The sequence below is a fragment of the Solanum lycopersicum genome, chromosome 1 (genome assembly GCF_036512215.1).
Source record: "Solanum lycopersicum chromosome 1, SLM_r2.1".
NCBI lineage: Eukaryota > Viridiplantae > Streptophyta > Magnoliopsida > Solanales > Solanaceae > Solanum > Solanum lycopersicum.
Window position 1 is genome coordinate 60,180,529 of NC_090800.1, and position 19,111 is coordinate 60,199,639.

Sequence of the window (19,111 nt, forward strand, 5' to 3'; positions counted from 1 at the left end):
GGGTGCCAACTGAGTAACGGAGTCGAAGGAGCCATCAAGAAGGCTAACTTGACCTTTACGGCTAAGTTCTTATGGTTGATTGTCTGCCACTACCTATCCCCAACGGCTGCTGATAATATTGTCACATGGGATCGCGCAGTTCTGATGGAGGCGATGATAGCCGGGTTTGAGGTGGATTTTGCTTGGCTTCTACAGGCAGTCATGCATGAGAGGGCTTTCAAGGTCACAACTACTTACCCTTTTCCGTGCATGATATTTTTCTTATACAGGTCCGCAGGTGTGCCCATCTGGAACATTGATCATCTCAAGACTCCGTTGGGCACTATTGATATCGGCCTCATCAGGGATGAGGCCAATGAGTTGGCTCTACGCAGAGAGCCCTTTCCAGAGTTACCTCCACTTTGTGAAAATCTGGTGGATACGGTAGCATATGCTCGAACGGCTACGCATGTTGATTTTGAAACCACTGACACTACCCCGGTCGAGTCTATCCCGGGTAGTAGCACTGCCCCTATCTCATCTAGCTCAGCCCCGTTCCCTGCTCTAATCACGCTTGCTAGGGTCCAGAAACTAGAGGTACTGATGGCTATACTTCAGCATCACATGCAACCTTTGATGCAAAGTTCTATTGGTGAGGCAGAAGAGCGCATGGAGCGTAAAATGGTCCAGCACACAGAGCGGAAGATCGCTGAGGTTCATCAGCGCTTGGATGCTTTTGACTTGCGGGTGCTAGCCCGGCCAGCCCCTCAGGTGGACATGTCGACCCTTCAGGCTGCGGTTGAGAGTCTGCGAGCGGACATAGATATGATCCTAGAGGCTAGGGTGCCTGAGTCTGAGGCCCCTTCTGCAGAATCTGCTGAGGACACAGTGATGGAGGCCTTATTCGCCACTTCAAAGATTCCACCACCTCCCCCTCGAGAGCATGCATAAAGGCACAAGGGTCGAGAAGAGGATGAGTCTAGAGCACGGAAGAAGGAGCGTCGTGAGATGAAGGTTGCGAGGAGAGCCTCACTTGCTGATGAGGAGACGCGTCGGATCAGGGATGTAGAGTCAGCTGCTGGGGCCTATAGCTCCAGAGATGTGGAGACCGGGGGAGGCACTAATGATAGTGTTGTTGCTGATAAAGACACTACTGAGGGTGTCAAGACTACCGAGGTAGTGGGTTCCGAGGAATCGGACCCACCAGCTTGCTGATCGTCGGCGCTTAGCGCCCCAGGTCTGATTCACCTACAACTCTCATATTTCAATTTTTTATGGATTGGGGGCAATTGCATATATTTATATTTGGGGTGGTGTAAATGGAAAGTTAGTGCTAGGGTGAAGTCTAAGTAGCCCAATTCACGATCCTCTTTTGGGGTTTTCTTGCCTGTGTTCTTTTTCCCCAGAAGACTGATTATTTTTATTGTTGAACCGACATGTCTATATCTTGTGTACATAGTTTAACTCTGAAGCATGATGGCTAAAATGATATATCCTGATGTAATGAAAATGACGCATGACTAGGCATAATAATTGATAAATGTGTGGCTCTAAGCATGACATAGAGATACACCACTGCATGACCCTAAGTCTAAAATTCGAACCAGGTGTCTGATAATCAGGTAGAGTAGTGAGATATCAAGTGAGTGTGAGGAATATTTGAATAGTCCACTATTTGTACTGAGTTAGAACTTGCCTGGTTATTCCTGCTAAATGTAACTTGTAATAAACAATTAGGAAAGGATCATAGGCCCTTGTTCAATATAGCCAATTTTTAGCCTAAATAAAAAAAATTGAATGAAATTAATCCCTATTTGATCCAAATGATTTGAGATTAAAATAGACTTTTCTTTTTCACCCCAACTATCTTTCCTGGGAATAATGTGTTGGCCCTGGTACCTCCTTGGACATGTGCACCTCAGCTTATGCCAAAAGCATAAGTGGAGGGTGGTTAATGCGGTAAATAACCTTTTCGTGGCCCTGACCCAACTTTGGTTATTGTGTACTTTGACTCATGGCAAAGCCATGAGTTGAGAAGGGCTCTTATGAGGAATGCTCTTGAAAGTGGTATTGAGATAACAAAGAAAGAGAAAGAACAAAAGTAAAGTGACTCAAGAACCAGTTGAAAAAAACAAAATACAAGCAAGAAAAGAAGAGAGTCACTTACACAAATGACAAAAGAAGGAAAAATAGCAAGGTGAAAGCACATGAGAAATTGGGCGAAATTAAAATGATAAAAAGTGGTAGGTTAAGCCGATATGTCAAGGAGGGTAAAAATTCTCTAAAGTATACCTAAATATACCCTACCTGACCCTGAGCCTATGTTTCAAGCTAAGAAAGTCCTATCGTGATCCTAAGAGTTGTATGGAGAACTTAAAACAGTGAAAATAAAGGCAAGCTTATGGAAATATGTATGAATGAGTTGTGAATTTGTTATGAGAGTGAGTGTTGAAAAGAAATCGTTATACTCAAATTGAAATCATTGTGTGAAAAATGAGGATGTTGTTTTGAAGTGAGGACACTAGTTGCAATACCGGAAATATTAGCACCTCAGTGAGCAATTGAAGAGGATAGGTGTCAGTGTATGGTGAGTCTGTGTCATGGTCTGATTCCACATAATTTAAGCCTAATAGTGATAACATGCATACACATGATGACACTGATCGGGATTGATAGCCAAATGATTGCGAAAGCTAAAACATGGATACTATTGTACAAAGATTTTGTAGTGAGTCATAGTGCGTCGCTTGAGGACAAACAATGAATTTAAGTTGAGGGTGTTGATATACCGTGGTTTCACGGTATTTTTAATGCTTTTTCCTTAAGTTTAGTGTGTTTCCAAAAGAATTTTTGTATTGATTTTTATGTAAGTTTCTCTTTATTTGCAAGAAATCGGTCTAAAGATGAACGTGGAAGTTTTTGAGAAAGAAATGCAGAAAAGTTACCACCTACGTGGCTTGTGACGGTCCGTAGGTGGCATCGTAGTGAAGCTGCTGAAGAAAGATGGGGAAGTCTGACCTAAGTGTGGGATTACGAAGTTCATGACGGACCGTCATAGCCACGACGGTCCGTCCTGCTAGTTCGTTGTGATGATCAAAGAGTAGTCCCAATACCCAAATTCCAAGAAGTTTAACTGTTATGGAACGGAGACCCTCGACGCACCATCGTGCTTGGAACGGTCCATCATACCTGTTCGTCGAGGGTAATGAAGAAAGCAGTAGAAGGATTTGTAAAGTATAGGATGACAGACATGACGGCCCATCGCGACCATGACGGTCCGTCGTGACCATGACGGCCCGTCGTGACCACGACGGCCCATCACGAGATCCGTCGACTCGGACACATTTTGATAGATTTTCAGCAATTAGAGACCTTCTTTTATAAGGTTTTTGTTTTTTATAAATAGTTGGAAAACCTCGTTTTGGAGTTAGACTCTTTGTTGTTAGACTCTTTGTTAGTAGACTCTTTGTTATTAGACTTTGTGATTGTTATACTTTTGGAGAATCTTTAGTCCTCGATTAATTTCAGTAATTGATATACTTTTTCTGGAATTGATTGTTGGGGAATTTGTCGATTAATCAAGTGAACTTCTGGATTTTATTCTTTCTCATTGAAGTAAGTGCATGAATTCTTATATTACATATATGAATATTGTGATTATGATTATGGATAACTAAGCTCCATAACTAGGGTTGTGGGAACCATGGGTGAATAATGAGGTAAAATCTAACTAAAATAACAATTCTAGAATAATGTCTTGCATGTATTGATAATTCTTTCGTTTCGAAGTCTTTTTAACAGATGGCCAACGTTATAACTCGCCTTAATGCTACTTGCAAGACCAAGGAGGTAGATAATAGGAAAAGAATTATCAACATAGATTTAGTGTATACTATCTAATAGGCTAGTATTGATTGGTACGAGGTAATAACTTAATTAAATGTCGAATACAATGCTTAATATGAGGTAAAGGTAACGGTTAATATAGTAACACACGTAGCCAGACCAATGTGCAGAGTGAAATTTTCTACATGCCAGACCAAGGATTTAGAAATACACAACTTATCACTTTGCATGAAAGATACTAGGAAAGAATTGTTATAATTAGAATTATCAAGTTAGGAACCTGTGGGGAACACTTAAACCCTAGTTACTTTTATTAATTGATTAAACTCCAATATTTGAATGTGTTAGTTGTTTACTTTAATTTAGTTAGTTATTTTCATTCATTTAGAAATAACTCCCCCCCCCCCATTTTATTGTATTTTATTTTCTAAGGAACTAATTGAGTAATAATAAATTAAAGTTAAGTCTGAACTATTTTTCTCGTGGGAACGATCCCAACCTTATTAGTTGGGTTCTTTACTTGATATAACCGCTTTACTTCTTATTTGAGAAGTAAGTTTGAGCGTATTAATGACAAATCTGAACCTCTTCCTATACCAATTCAAAATTTCCTCTTTGGCATTGTTATACCCCAACAAGGAAGGAATTCTTTGAAGCAGAAGCAGAGAAGAAGTATGGATGTGATATACCAAAGCCTATTCCCGATTTGTATTAGTCATTTGTTACCAAAGATTTAAAGCTTGAGATCGATGGTCTAGTGGAAGGGATGTGAAGATTGTTTGATGAACAAGTGTGTGTTGTGATCTTGGAAGAATGCACCATAACACCTACCATCCAAGATGTTGGACCTGAAGAGATGCTACAGAATTGGATGGCCAATCCACTTATGATCCATCGAATGGCTTGGTAGATGAAGACAAAATATGAAGTTTTAATTTTGAAAATCGGTGTTTTTTATGAGGCCTGAAATCACCATTTATGTCACTTTATTTTTCATCGTAATGTTTAAAAAGGAAATGACTTATGAGTCATGACCATAGTTTGTATGCCTTTTTAAAAATTCCAATGAAAGCCTCGTTTATTTTAAATTGATTATCTTGCCTTTGCAAATTATTCTCTAATATGTAAATTTGAATTCTTTCTATCTAAAATGGTTTATTTATTGTTCTTTTCAATAAAAATGAATCTAAACTTGCCAATGTTATGACATGTCATGAACACGGTGAACCAAGTAAGGTCAATGAAGATGAATGCGAAGAATATAATGAGAAAACTATGATGCCGGAGCACCTCACCGAGGACTTGAGGCATCTTGAAAATGCCAAAAAAGCCCAACCTGGATGAGAAAGAGATAGTAAACTTGGGAGATGACGAGTCAGTTAGAGAAACATGAGTCAGTATCCATTTGACAACAATAGAAAAAGAAAAATTTGTCGAGCTGCTTAAACAATACACCGATGTGTTTGCCTGGTCTTATGATAATATGCCAGGGTTGAGCACCGATATTATTTCCCATTAAGTGTCTATCAATCAAGAATATTTCCCAATAAAGCAGAAGACCAGAAAATTCAAGACAAATCTGAGTTTAAGGATAAAAGAAGAAGTCATGAAGAAGATCAAATCAAAAGTCATTAAGGTGATTAAATATCCCACTTGGCTGGCTAACATTGTTCCAATGGCAAAGAAAGGTGGAAATATCAGGATATATGTGGATTATCGGGATCTCAACAAAGCAAGTCCAAAAGTCTCATGCCAAACATCCATATACTCATCGATAATTGTGCAAAACATGAGTTGCAATCTTTCGTGGATTATTTTGCAAAATACCACCAGATCTTAATGGATGAAGAAGATGCAGAAAAAAAAGCATTCATCACACCTTGGAAAGTCTACCATTTTTGAGTTATGTCGTTCTGCCTCAAGAATGCTAGAGCCACTTACATGAGAGTTATTACCACCATTTTCCATGATATGATCCACAAATAAATTGAGGTGTATGTGAACGATGTCATCATAAAATCCCGTGAGAGTTAAGATCATCTGAAACACCTAGAAATGTTCTTTGATAGGTTACATAAGTATGATTTGAAGTTGAACCCAGCCAAATGTGCATTTGGAGTACCTGCAGGGAATTTACTTGGATTCATAGTTAGCAGAAGTGGTATCGAGGTTGATCATTCAAAGATCAAGACAATTCAAGACTTTCCTTCTCCAAAGACTAATAAGGAAGTAATGAGTTTTCTTGGGAGACTAAATTACATCAGGCGATTCGTAGCTCAATCAACAGTGATATGTGAGTCCATATTTAAGTTGCTACAAAAGGATGCACCAACCAAATAGACCGAAGAATGTTAGAAGGTGATTGACACTATCAAGATTTACCTTTCAAATCCACCAGTATTGGTGCCACCACATGCAAACATTCCTTTGCTATTGTACTCATTCGTCTATGGAAACGCATTTGAGTGTGAGTTGGGAAAACATGATGAGATCGGATAAAAGGAGAGATCTATATACTATTTGAGCAAGAAGTTCACATCCTATCAGGATCGTTTCACCCTTTTAGAGAGAAATTGTTGTACTTTGACTTGGGTGGCTCAGAAATTGCGACATTATCTGACTGCTTATACAACACATCTCATTTTGAGAATGGACCCGCTCGAATACATATTTTGGAGAGCAATGCCCACAGGAAATCTAGCAAAGTGACAAATGTTGTAAAGTGAGTTTGACATTGTGTACATGACTCAAAAAGCATTTAAGGGTCAAGCCTTGACCGATCACTTTGCTGAAAACGAAGTAGATGAAGGATATGAGTTGATCAGAACATATTTCCCTAATGAAGTAGTATTATTTATAAGGGACGATATATCAATATCATATCTGGGGTGGAGAATGTTCTTTGATGGAGTAGTGAACTCTAGAGAATCAGGAATTGGAGCAGTGTTGATATCTGAATCGGGGCAACATTTTCCAGCAACAGCTAGCTTAGATTTCTATAAACTAATAACATGGATGAGTACGAAGCTTGTATTCTTCGAATCAGAATGGCTTTGGACATGAATGATCAAGAATTACTGATAATTGGTGATTCAGACTTGTTAATTCAACAAGTTTAAGGAGAATGTGCCGTGAAGAATCTGAAATCTTACCTTACGTACAACTGGTACTGAGGTTATGTAAAAGATTTAGAAAGACCGAGTTCAGACATACCCCGAGAATGCATAATGAGTTTGCTGATGCCTTCGCAACCATATCATCCATGATACAACATCCTGAAAAAGTTACATTTTCCCACTTGAGATAGGTTTAAAAGAACAACCAACACATTATTTACATCTGGAAGAGGAATCAGATGGAAATCCATGGTATATCAATGTGAAAAGGTGCTAAGAAGCTGCTGAATACCCCAAAAAAGCAACAAGTAGCCAAAATAAAACAATCCGGAAAATAAAAAAACAACTTCTTTTTGAATGGAGAGGTTCTTTATAGGAAGAGTCCTAATCTGGGATTACTGGGATATGTGGATGTTGCAGAAGCCACAAAATTGCTTGAAGAATTGCATGTTGGAGTGTGTGGAACGCACATGGATGAGTTTACATTATCAAAGAAAATCTTAAGGATGGAATACTTTTGGATGACTATGGAAAATGATTGTGGCTGATTTGGCTAAAGATGTCATAAATGCCAGGTACAAGGAGATCTGATCAAAGTACCACCCCTCGAGCTTAATGTGACGAGTTCCCCTTGGCCATTTGCAGCCTAGGGCATGGATGTTATTGAACCGATTGAGCATGCTGCCTCCAATGGTCATAGGTACGTTTTGGTCGCCATTGATTACTTCACAGAGTGGGCCAAAGATGCTTCCTACAAAGCTGTAAGAAGAAAGTTTTAGCCGATTTTTTTCACCATAATTTGATATGTCGTTTTGGAGTTCCTGATTATATCATTAAAGACAGTAGAACAAATCTCAACAGTCACTTGATGAAATAGATATGTGAACAATTCAAAATCACCCCCCGTAATTCAACTGCATATCGTCCTCAAATGAATGGAGTTGTGGAAGCTACCACTAAGAACATCAAGAGGATATTGAGAAAGATAATTGACAACTACAAATGTTGGCATGAAAATTTGCCTTATGCCTTGGTAGGTTATTGCACTACAATTCAAACCTCAACTGGAGCAACTCCATATCTATTAGTATACGGAACAGAGGCAGTGATTCCAACTGAAGTTGAGATACCATCTTTGAGGATTATTCAGAAATATGAATTGAGCGATGCCGAACGGATTCGTGATCAATATGAACAATGTACATTAACTGATGAGAAAAAATGAGTATTGTTTGTCATGGCCAATTGTATGAACAGAGAATGACTCGCACTTTCAACAAGAAAGTAAGAGTTCAAAAATTTGAGGTAGGCCAACTGGTGTTGAAATGCATTTTCCCTCATCAAGACGAATACAAAGGAAAATTTGCACCTAACTGGCAAGGACCGTATGTTGTCCATAAAGTAATATCAAGAGGAGCTTTGGTCCTAGCAGAGATGGATGGACGGGTGTGGCGCGAATCTATCAATTTGGATGCCGTCAAAATTTACTACATTGAAAATGATACTCCTTTCCATTATTTCCTTGTAAATGTAGTTTGCTTGTAATCGTTGTCGCATTATGTTTTGAAGTATTCTCTTTGTACTTGAACTATGTTTGACCTGAATTCTCAAGAATGAGATACATCGTCTGCCTATGTCAGCCTCGGTTATTTCCTTATCAAAGTTTCTTATTTATGTTAACCCTCGATAGTGGAACTACGTTAGACCTGATTCCTGCCTCAACGGAATGCGTAGGCATCAGGTCATATTCTCATAAGATTTCCATTTCCCTTTATAATGGAATTCATAATGGAAAGAAGAGTTATTTCTTACATACAAGGGTAAAATATCATGTCGAAATGTGCAATTACGAAATTATTTCAAGAAAATCTCAAAAAATTGAAACATATCATGACTTCCATTATTATCATCAGATTTGTTTTAAGACATCTAACTGGGACATAATTTTTTAGAAGGATCTCAAAAATTACATCAACGGTACTCAGAATATCAAAATTAGTTTCAAGTGCCTCAACGTTGCATACTCTTTACGGAGTTCTAAAGTCGCCTGCAAGCTATCTATCTTGACAAAATTTGAGACAAAGGGTTTTGTTCGTGCCGTGATGTCGTGACATTTAATTGGCAGAGATTTTCTTTAAAACTATTTTTCTAAAAAACTTATTAGATAGAAAATGTTTTTATAGGATCTTGTCTTTTTTCGTAGGATTAATCAAACTTCGAAAGATAACGAGACAAGGAGCTTTGAGACTTGAAGATATCTACGCAGATTGTTCCAAAACTATTTTTTTTGGATGCAGGGTATGATAAGATCATCAAAGATATCATATTTATCAACCAACTATTTCGGGAGAACCTATCAGCAAATATTTGATAATTAGTAAAACACCTCTGCTTAACCAAAGAGTACGACATTCATAGTCCTATCCATACTATTCAAATTGTCGAGAGGATCATTCATATCAAACTACCAAGAGGGTCATTCATGTTTAAAATACCAAGAGGGTCATTCTTACTCAAATGGCAGAGAGGGCCATTCATATCGAACTGCCTAGATGACTATTCATATTTTAATTGCCAAGAGGGCCATTGCATATTTTAATTGCCAAGAGGGTCATTTCATAATTTAATTGCCAAGAGGGCCATTGATGTTCAAATTTTCGAGAGGGCTCATATCAAACTTCCAAGAGGGCCATTCATGTTCAAATTGCCGAGAGGGTCATTATATCAAACTGTCAAGAGGGCCATTTATGTTCAAATTTCCAAGAGGGCCACTCATACTAAAATTGACAAGAGAATCATTCATATAAAACTGCCAAGAAAGCTATTGCATATTTTAATAGACAAGAGGGTCATTCATACTCAAATTGTCGAAAGGGCCATTCACATTCAAACCGCCGAGAGCTCCATCCATATTTAAATTGCCGAGAGGGCCATTGCATGCTCAAATTTCCTAGAGGCACATAATATTCAAAAGCCAAGAGGGTCATTCATATTAAATTTCCAAGAGGGACATTATATTCAAAATCCAAAAGGGTTATTCATATTCAATTGTCAATAGGGTCATTACACTCAAACCGCTAAGAGAGCTATCAATATTTAAATTTCCGAGAGGGCTATTCATTTTCAAATTTCCGAAAGGTCCATCATATTCAAATTGCCGAGAGGGTCATTGCATATTGAAACGCTGAGAGGTCTATTGCACATTCATACCTTCAAGAGAACATCAACATATCACATCAGTCTAATTTATTGACTTCAATATCAGAACTAGAGTACAATGAAGAATTTTATTAAAATAAGAGATACGAGTTTTATTTGTTTTACGTCAAAATGAAGTTACCCGTCGTTAAATATTCAAGGAAAGCAATTAGGGGTTAAAATGGTAAAAGGCACTCTCTCTTTATTTGAATTATATTTTACACTAATGAGTTCTATCTCAGTCTTTGTCAAGAGCATCCAAGAGGATGAATTCTCAAACCAAATCACAGGTACGGACGACATCAAAAGGGATGCAGCACAACGTGAAACTTTTTCTTAGCAGCGAACTAAGACGTAGTCTAAAGAGAAGTGTCAAACTCTTAGGACGCGAGTTAAGGAACGATTTCTACCACAATCAAGCCATACCCCTATCAAAGGCATGTGTGTTTTTCTTTTTGTTTATCAGTTCTAATTTTGCATCTGGGAAACTTCTAGCTCTCATCGGAGGCAACTTTCGAATCTGAGTGACAGTGCACCAAGAGTTTTAGGAATTATGTCCATGTAGTTCTTAATTATTGGTGTGAAGCGCTCCACATTAATGTCTAAGAGGTTGCAAGCCTCTTTTTCCAAACTCAACTTACTTGTCACTCTTCCAGATATGAAGGTTATCTAGCATAATAGATTTCATTTTCAACCAATCGAGTCGAACTATAAACATCCAGCTTCCTAAGGTTTAAGGAAATGTAGGGACGCTCAATATTGAAAATTCGGTTGTATTCAAACATCGTCTCTCAAATCTAATTCTCAAGCATTCCGATCCATCATAATTCTATATTGGGTTATCTTTTAAATTCTTTCATAATCGTGCGTCAAATCAAACATATTGAACTACAAGTTGTCTGAATCTCATATAGCCTGAGATGTGTAAGAAAACCCAATTCCACTGTTCGTCCATAATTCCTAAAGTTCGTGCCAAAATTGTTCATTTGCCTCGAATTTCTTTCATCAATCCAAGCCAAAGGAGGGACAACTGTTGACACCTAATTTTGACCCTCCACAATATAAATTAATCATCGAGCCTCTTCAATTTTGAACGATTTAAAATAATTTGTTTAATAAAATTTAAATAAATAAATAATAATTTGCAAGTTAATTTAAACAGTTTATCATTTTTATATACATTTTCAAATAATATATATACTCAATATAATTAGTATATTTTATGAATATCCAAAATCATCTCAAAAAGTTTATTTTATTTAAATATCCGGTTAATTAGTTTAGTTATACAATATAACTTCTATTTTAAATTACTTAGTTTACATTTGAGATAAGTATTTTATTTCACTAAAATTAGGAAAAATGATCAAACTAGTCACAATCCCTAACTTAATTAGTAAAAACATCTATACTTTAAAATAATTATTGAAAATGTCAAAATGTCAATATTTTAGAAAATAATTTGTATCCAAATTTTATTTCTCAAAACAGTCCAACTTTAAATCAAATTCTACCTCCATTATTCATTACACTTCTGCTTTAGTACCATTAAATTTATTTTTCATCTTTCACTTTTCAATTTTTTTTCTCTTTCATCAACTTTTCAGTTTTCACCATTCACATCTTCACTTTTCTTTTTTTTTTCTTTCATCAAAATTTCACCATTATTCTCTTCATTGTTGAAGAACTAATTACTCAAGTTCGTAACAATTTTTTCAGATCTATCAATTAATCAAGAAATCTCTCAATTGATAAAGGTATTTTTGAATTCATCATTTGTTTTGCCAAATTTTATTTTCAAAATCACACATTATGTTGAATTTTAGGATTGTATGTATTGAGAAATTTCCATCGTTTTTTTAAATTTTTATATGAGTGTGTTAACTTACTCATCAAATATTTATGTATTTCAGATTTTTAGTATTTAAAATAATTTTTGTCAATATTTTTTTATGATTTATTTTTATAATTCAGATTTAGTAGAATCCACATTAGCATTTAGGTATTGAGTTGTTTCGCAAAAGTATTTGAAAGTATTTTGAATGTTCTGTAGTTTGTAATCAAATCTATGTTTACAAAGTGATAAACTAAATACAAACCTATATTTTGATTATTTAAAATTGTGAATGAATACGAAATCAAAAGTAAACTATTTGGTATAAACATATAATGAGCAAAATAAAATACAAAACTATTTGACTGGTGCAATTAGGATGAATACAGATATAATGAATAAATAATTAAACTGTATTTTGGCTATTTATAGTTGAGAATGAATACGAAATCAAATATAAATACGAAACTTTATTATATACATTAGGACGAATACGAAATCAAATCTAAATATAAATTTTATGGTATACATTAGGATTAGGATGAATATACATATAATGAATACATAAATAAATTGTATTTGGCTATTTATAGTTGAGAATGAATACGAAATCAAAATATAATAAAAAACATTATGATATACATTAGGAAGAATACGAAATCAAATATATATACAAATTTTATGGTATACATTAGGACGAATACGGAATCAAATCTAAATACAAACTATTTGGTATACAAAGTAATATTGAAAATAAGACAAATAAAATACATATGTAAGATGGATGAATACCTATATCATGAATACATGAGTATTCTATTCTGAATACTGAAAAAATTTCATAGAATGAGATATATATAAACTTCATAAAATTTCAGACATCTTTAAAGATAAATTATGATTTCATAACGTCAAAATATGCCTTAGTAGAATAAAGTGCTTCAAAAAAATTAAGAAAATTGAATATTGAATTTTTAGAACAATGGTGATAGGCGTGTTTTTAAAAACATGGTGAAAGAAGAAGAAAGTGATGGAAGTTGGTGTATTTTGATAAATTGTCAATTAGTTCTTTGTTTTTGAATTTTTGTAACTGATAAGACTTTTAAACAATTGTTTCTTTTTAATATTTTTCTCTCCCCTTAATTTCTCATTTCTGTTTTTAACAATTGTTTATTTTTTTTGACATTTTAACTAAATATTAAAAATATTGACAATGAATTCTATTAAATGTCAAAATATTGAGATTTTGAAAATTTTTCCTTAAAATTAAAAAGCTCATTAATTAGTTATATTAAATTCATCCTATTTAATTACTAGTCAAATTTACTAATTTAATCAATTTGACTAAGTTCTTAATTTTGATTGGCTATAAGTGCAATTTAGTTGGCCATTTCATTCCTCTTTAACTCTCTTTCAAGACCAAGTTTTTGAATCCACTTACTCACCAAATCAGTAGTCGATTTAAAGCCCACCATCTTCCTCAAAACTTCTGCCTAGCATTACATTCATTAGCAAACATACAACAGCCAAAATTTGACTCCAATTCTCTTTAATACTAAACCCAAAACCCATTCTTCAACAAATCCTATTTAATGACTAGTCAAATTTACTAATTTAATCAATTTGACTAAGTTCTTAATATTGATTGGCTATAAGTGCAATTCAGTTGGCCATTTCATTCCTCTTAAACTCTCTTTCAATACCAAGTTTTTGGATCCACTTACTCACCAAATCAGCAGTCGATTTCAAGCCCACCATCTTCCTCCAAACTTTAGCACGACATTACATTCATCAGCAAACATACAGCAGCAAAAATTTGAGCCCAATTCTCTTTAATACTAAGCCCAAAACCTATTCTTCAACGAAGCAACCCAACCCACTTCTTGAAGCCCAAAAAATAAAATAAAAATTCAATACCCAACAACAATATGCGTACGTACAACAAGACCGACCCGCTCCACCCTCGCGTCTTCTTCCTCAACAGAACTCGCGAGAGCCCATACAATATCCATGCCCGAAGACTCTTCTCCAGCATACGATTAACATCAATAGCTACTCCAAACGGCGCAACAGTACACCTGCGCAGCCGCGTCCCGTCCTCTTTTCCCCCTTTTGCGGAAGTCACATTTTTTCCCCATCTTTCACGGTTAGTCTTGGAAAAGAGAAAAGGAAAGTTCTAATTTTCTCTTGAAATTTTCCAACAAATTTGCCCTAAATCTTTCCCTATAAATACCCCTTTACACTCAGAAATGAGGGACAAGAGTTGAGCTTTGCTTTAAAGCAATTGCCACTTCTACACTTCAAATTTTTATATCTAACTTTCTAATTCTAAGTTTTGAGAAGATCGACGCTAGAATTTTCCTGGTTTACTGTTCATATTCGAAACTCGTGATAGAAGAATCACCCCTCTCAAGATCGTTTGTCCCAGTCACTGCTCACCAAAAGGTAACCTCTTCACATTATTTATCTCGACTTAATATCTACGAGATTCTGAAATCTCTATTTCTGTTTGGCTGCTGCTGGTCCTATGAGAAATTTATTTTTATGCAACCAATATTCTGATCTTATCAGTATTGTAGTAATGTTCTTGCTAAGATTCTCAACCTTATTCGTATTCGTTCAAATCTTAAATTCTTGCATAAGTTTCATGTGCTCTTGTTTTGGTTTAAGCTTTTCAAAGTAACACTCCTCCCGACTTCAGTCCATTTTACTTTAGATTATAGTGATTTCTTTATGTTATTATGACGAGTTATTTTGTGTCTTAATCTGCGATATTTTTGGCGCTATTTCAGTTTAAGTCGTTGTGTTGTTTAGTTTAGAAAATATGATCTATTGGGTTTGTTTTGATCTCTTAATCATAGAGTGTCCAATTTTTGGTTGCAATTGTTATACTCATTTGAAATCGATTCATACATAGCTTAATAATCTTAATCCATGTCTTTTTTTGTATTTATTTTGCATAGTGTGAATTCACTCCATGCTCATTTCGTCTCTAGTACCTTAGAAATTTTTTCCTGTATATTTCCTGCTTAATATATGTTATTAAAATATGCATTCAAATGCTTTTAGTGTATTATTTCTACTTTGAAAGCTAATATGCTTTTCATGTTTAGGTGTAATGATTATTTGAACTAGTTAATACAAAGGTTTGAAGGTGTACCAATGTTCTCACTATAATATGATTTTATCTTGATTAATTTTTACCCGATATTGCACCTGTTATGAGACTAGTTTGAATAGGTCGACTGATCATCATGCTCTTTTGTTTCATATCTATTTTATTACTTAGGACTTCCTTTTTTTGAAGTCTCGAAACATCCTTATGAAACTTGGATAAATCTTTGTCTCATTCTGTTTGGAATAGTTTGTCATTCATTTGGTTTCAACTATGTTGGCTATTGACTTTAGTTTTTTCTCTATTGTCTGTGTGTGTTCCTTTGGTCCTGACCTTCTCAATTATGTTAACCTCTCGTAAAGTCTATAACTTATTGTTCTTGCTTGATAGGATTGATGTTTATGTCTCTTGGGATTAACCCATGATTTACATCTTTAAATTTCAAAACAGCTAGCCCCTGTAAGTTATCTGCGTGTTCCTCCATTCGGCTTCATTTCTGTTTCTTGTCATGATAAATTTTTGGACAGTTGTTTCTCATTTTGTGTTCACTTTTCTATCATGTCCAACTTAAGCATTTTTCCAACTTGCTTGTTTAGCTTTGTTTTTGTTCTTTAGGACAAATGCTCCATGATAAAATGATTTCCTCCCAAGTTAAATGTCTATTCCTATTTCAAAATTTAGTCGCTGCTTGGTAACCTTTTCTGGATACATGTGATTATTCTGTCTTTTAGCTTAGCATGGACTGTTAACGTTTTTTTTGGCTCCTAATCCCCTGGGTTCTTTCTAGGAAAAATTACTCGCAGGAATATTTTTTATAAATAAATACTTTTTATTTATTACCATTTATATTAATACTATGTTAAATTTGCAATATGTATTAAAAGTGAATTAAGTATGAAAATATATATGTATTATAACTATTTTTAAAAATATATTATAATTGTTTGGTAAAAAATTGAAACATTGTATTATAAGTGTATTAAAATGTGTGGTAAATGTATTATCCATCAATACAACTTGTATTATATGTGAATAATAAATTGTTTTTTGTAATATGAATTAAAAGTGTATTAAAAATGTATTAAATGTGAAAAAATAAAAAAAATGTTATTGTTATAAATTGTAAATATTTTTTATTTGTAGTATATTTATATAAGTTTCCCTTTCTTTATATATATATATATATATATATATATATATATATATATATATGTATGTATGTATGTGTATATATATTGTTTTTGCAATTAGTATTAAATAAAGTTGTCCTAACCTTGTTGGGTTCAACTGTTAGTGTCATTCCTTATCATGTTTTGATTATTAAATGGGTTGGATACCATATGTATTGTTATGGACATTAAGTGCTAACAGTAGTTTAAGGAGAAACTTACAAAAATTACTATATTTATAGGGTTATTAAAGTTAAATAGCTATAAGTATGATATGTATAAAAAATGACTATATTTTAGCTCTTTTTCTAGCAATATTATTGTATATGCTTTTTATTTTTCTATTTATACATTGATACAATTTTAATTATAATGAACTAAATCAGGAAATTGTATGAATTGTATGAATTCAAATTAGTGTCTTTATTTATAAAATTTAAAGTATTAATATATCAAGCATACAAGTATTTGTAAAAACATAATGTATTAATATATTAAACAAGATAAAGTATAACAATTCAACATATGAACACGATAATTTTAAAAATGAATACATTGTTGTTAAACAAAAAATGAAAACACTAATATAGTATACATATGAACATTGTTTTTGAACAAAAGATGAATATATTTGACAAATACATAAACAAAAAAAAATGGAAAATAATAGAATGTGTAGGTAGAAAAAGTGTGCAAGTATTCAGTTGTATAAAAAAATGAAAAAAATCACAAACATCAATTTCTTTATGGTCAGTTTTTCTTATAATACTTGTGGCTTGGTGTTGACTCATGTATTTGTTTATAAAAAATTGTATTAATGTATCTAATTATACTTGTATTGCCTAATTAACCTTTCAAATTTGATAGATTACTTATGTATCCAAATATACCTGTATTCAGAAATTACCATTTCAACTTGTGTTGATATTAGTATACAAGTATCTATGCATATAACTATTCTACTATAAACAAATTTGACGATTACACAAACCTCAATCTCTTTTTGTTCGTGTTCTTCTTGTACTACTCTTTTTTTTATAACTGTAGTCATTGTAATATAGAAACAAGTCAATTGAAAGCCTATATATAAAAATAGATGCAACATATATGTATACAACTATGATTTATATAAAGATGAGGAGAAAATCAATCAAGTGATATCTCATGAATTCAAATTACAAAAATTGCCCCTAAAATCATCAAAAAGATCTTAAATTTAAAGAAATTTGGGAGAAAAATACATAAATTTTGTGATATAGGAAAATTGATAAAAGAGAGTATTAGTGAGGGTAAACGTGGGGAACCAATCACATAAAATATGCCCACACATCATAAAGTAGGTGTGTAACAATAATTTTCCTATTTAACTTTTCTAATTATTTTTATATATACTTAACTTTACTATTTATTGTGTAATTATATCCATATAACATAAAAAAAAATTGTAGCTATTTATTTTAAATGTATATTAATTTTTGCCATATTTGTTAAAGAGTTGCTATGATTTGTCTTCCGGTATATTTTTGCTCTATCAATTTCGGATGCTAATTATTTTTTTTTAATTTTGTTCTTTTACATGTGATACCAATCTAAGTTCATTTTGGACTCATTCCCTGCATTTCTTTAGGTCAAATTTCTTTCGAGTCAGCCCCGTCAATGTTCTATGATGCTGGAAGCTGAAACAGGACCCGAACAGTCCAAAACTGGTTGTATGCTCCCTGTATACATCAGTATACACTAGTATACACCATGAAAATATTAATATACAGGTCAAAATGCAACAAACAATAGACAAAAACAAAGATACAGGTTTGAGGCATCAAGGTGGACTGTACACAGTCGATATATGGGTCGATATACAAGAAGTGGTGCTAATATGCAAGGTGTATTACTGATATACGGCTTTTGTATACAAAAATGGGTTTTGATTAAAACCCCAAAAGTAGCAGCAAATTCGGCTAAGAAAGTCCAAGTTCATCTTCTCCTTTATTCCCTTAACTTACTTAATTGTGATTATTTATTGCTTTGTGTCTTTTGTTAACTCTAACTTAAAATAACTTGATTAAATTCCCCAAAAGATGAATCATATTCATTATGTTTGTTCGTCTTGATATAATTATTTAATTATTTTTAAACACTTGTATCATTATAAATGATCTTTAGTCAAAAAAAATTACTTTTCTTATATTAATTCAAGTTATTTTTATGTTTTAGTTAACCAATTTGGTTTAAATGTAAGATCCAATTTTCCAAAAAATTAAAAAATGTTCTTGTAACTATTTTCTCAAGTTAATCGAATATTTTAATTTAATATTATTATATATATATATATTAAAAGTTTTTTCCTAAAAAATAGTTGAAATATTTAACCTAAGCCGTTGGATAACCGCATGGTAGCGGACGCATCAAATTCCTTAAAAATCTTCTTGAAGCGTAAATAAGAACTTCTTACCCATTTTTTCTAAATTTATTTATATAAACATTTAATCTGTTAAAATCTTTTTAAATTAAGTCTTCTTAATGTCTTTAAAAAATGAAGTGGCGTCTCTTTTCTAAGTATTTTGCTAAATTATTTTATACTTAAAAACATTTCAAAAAGTAATTTTACTAAAGACGGTAAAATTACAGCATAACACATGGCTATTAGTAACATGCTAAAGTAGCAACACCGATTGAAACTTTATGAAACAACAAAAAGATCGAAGGGTATTTCATTGAAAAGTCATTTTAACTTTTCACTGTCTCACACAATGAAGAAGCAGGGAACCATTCTTTCATTGACCCATTGATTATTTGACACATGCGGTATGAAACACGTGCTACGATGTTTTCTCCTTATATTGGATTATGTGTC

General features: G+C 33.6%; 1 protein-coding gene and 1 long non-coding RNA gene across 2 annotated transcripts; both read left to right on the plus strand.

Annotated features, from left to right (window-relative positions):
• The first annotated feature begins 7,594 nt into the window (after nt 1-7,594).
• Nucleotides 7,595-8,166, plus strand: LOC104644346 (uncharacterized). The gene is made up of 2 exons (XM_010321809.2): nt 7,595-7,702; nt 7,819-8,166. Exons 1-2 carry the CDS (start codon nt 7,595-7,597, stop codon nt 8,164-8,166), a joined length of 456 nt encoding a protein of 151 aa, XP_010320111.1.
• Nucleotides 8,167-13,407: 5,241 nt separating this feature from the next.
• On the plus strand, nt 13,408-18,368 carry LOC101268025 (uncharacterized). Its single transcript, XR_740892.4, has 2 exons — nt 13,408-14,418; nt 17,885-18,368. It is a non-coding gene; the product is annotated as an uncharacterized lncRNA (long non-coding RNA).
• The last annotated feature ends 743 nt before the right edge of the window (nt 18,369-19,111 follow it).

What these genes read in the sequence shown, in the direction of transcription:
- LOC104644346 (XM_010321809.2), top strand. Translation starts at nt 7,595, where the DNA reads ATGGATGTTATTGAACCGATTGAGCATGCTGCCTCCAATGGTCATAGG. An exon ending in AAGATGCTTCCTACAAAGCT is followed by an intron (nt 7,703 to 7,818) that starts GTAAGAAGAAAG and finishes TTGATGAAATAG; the next exon opens with ATATGTGAACAATTCAAAAT.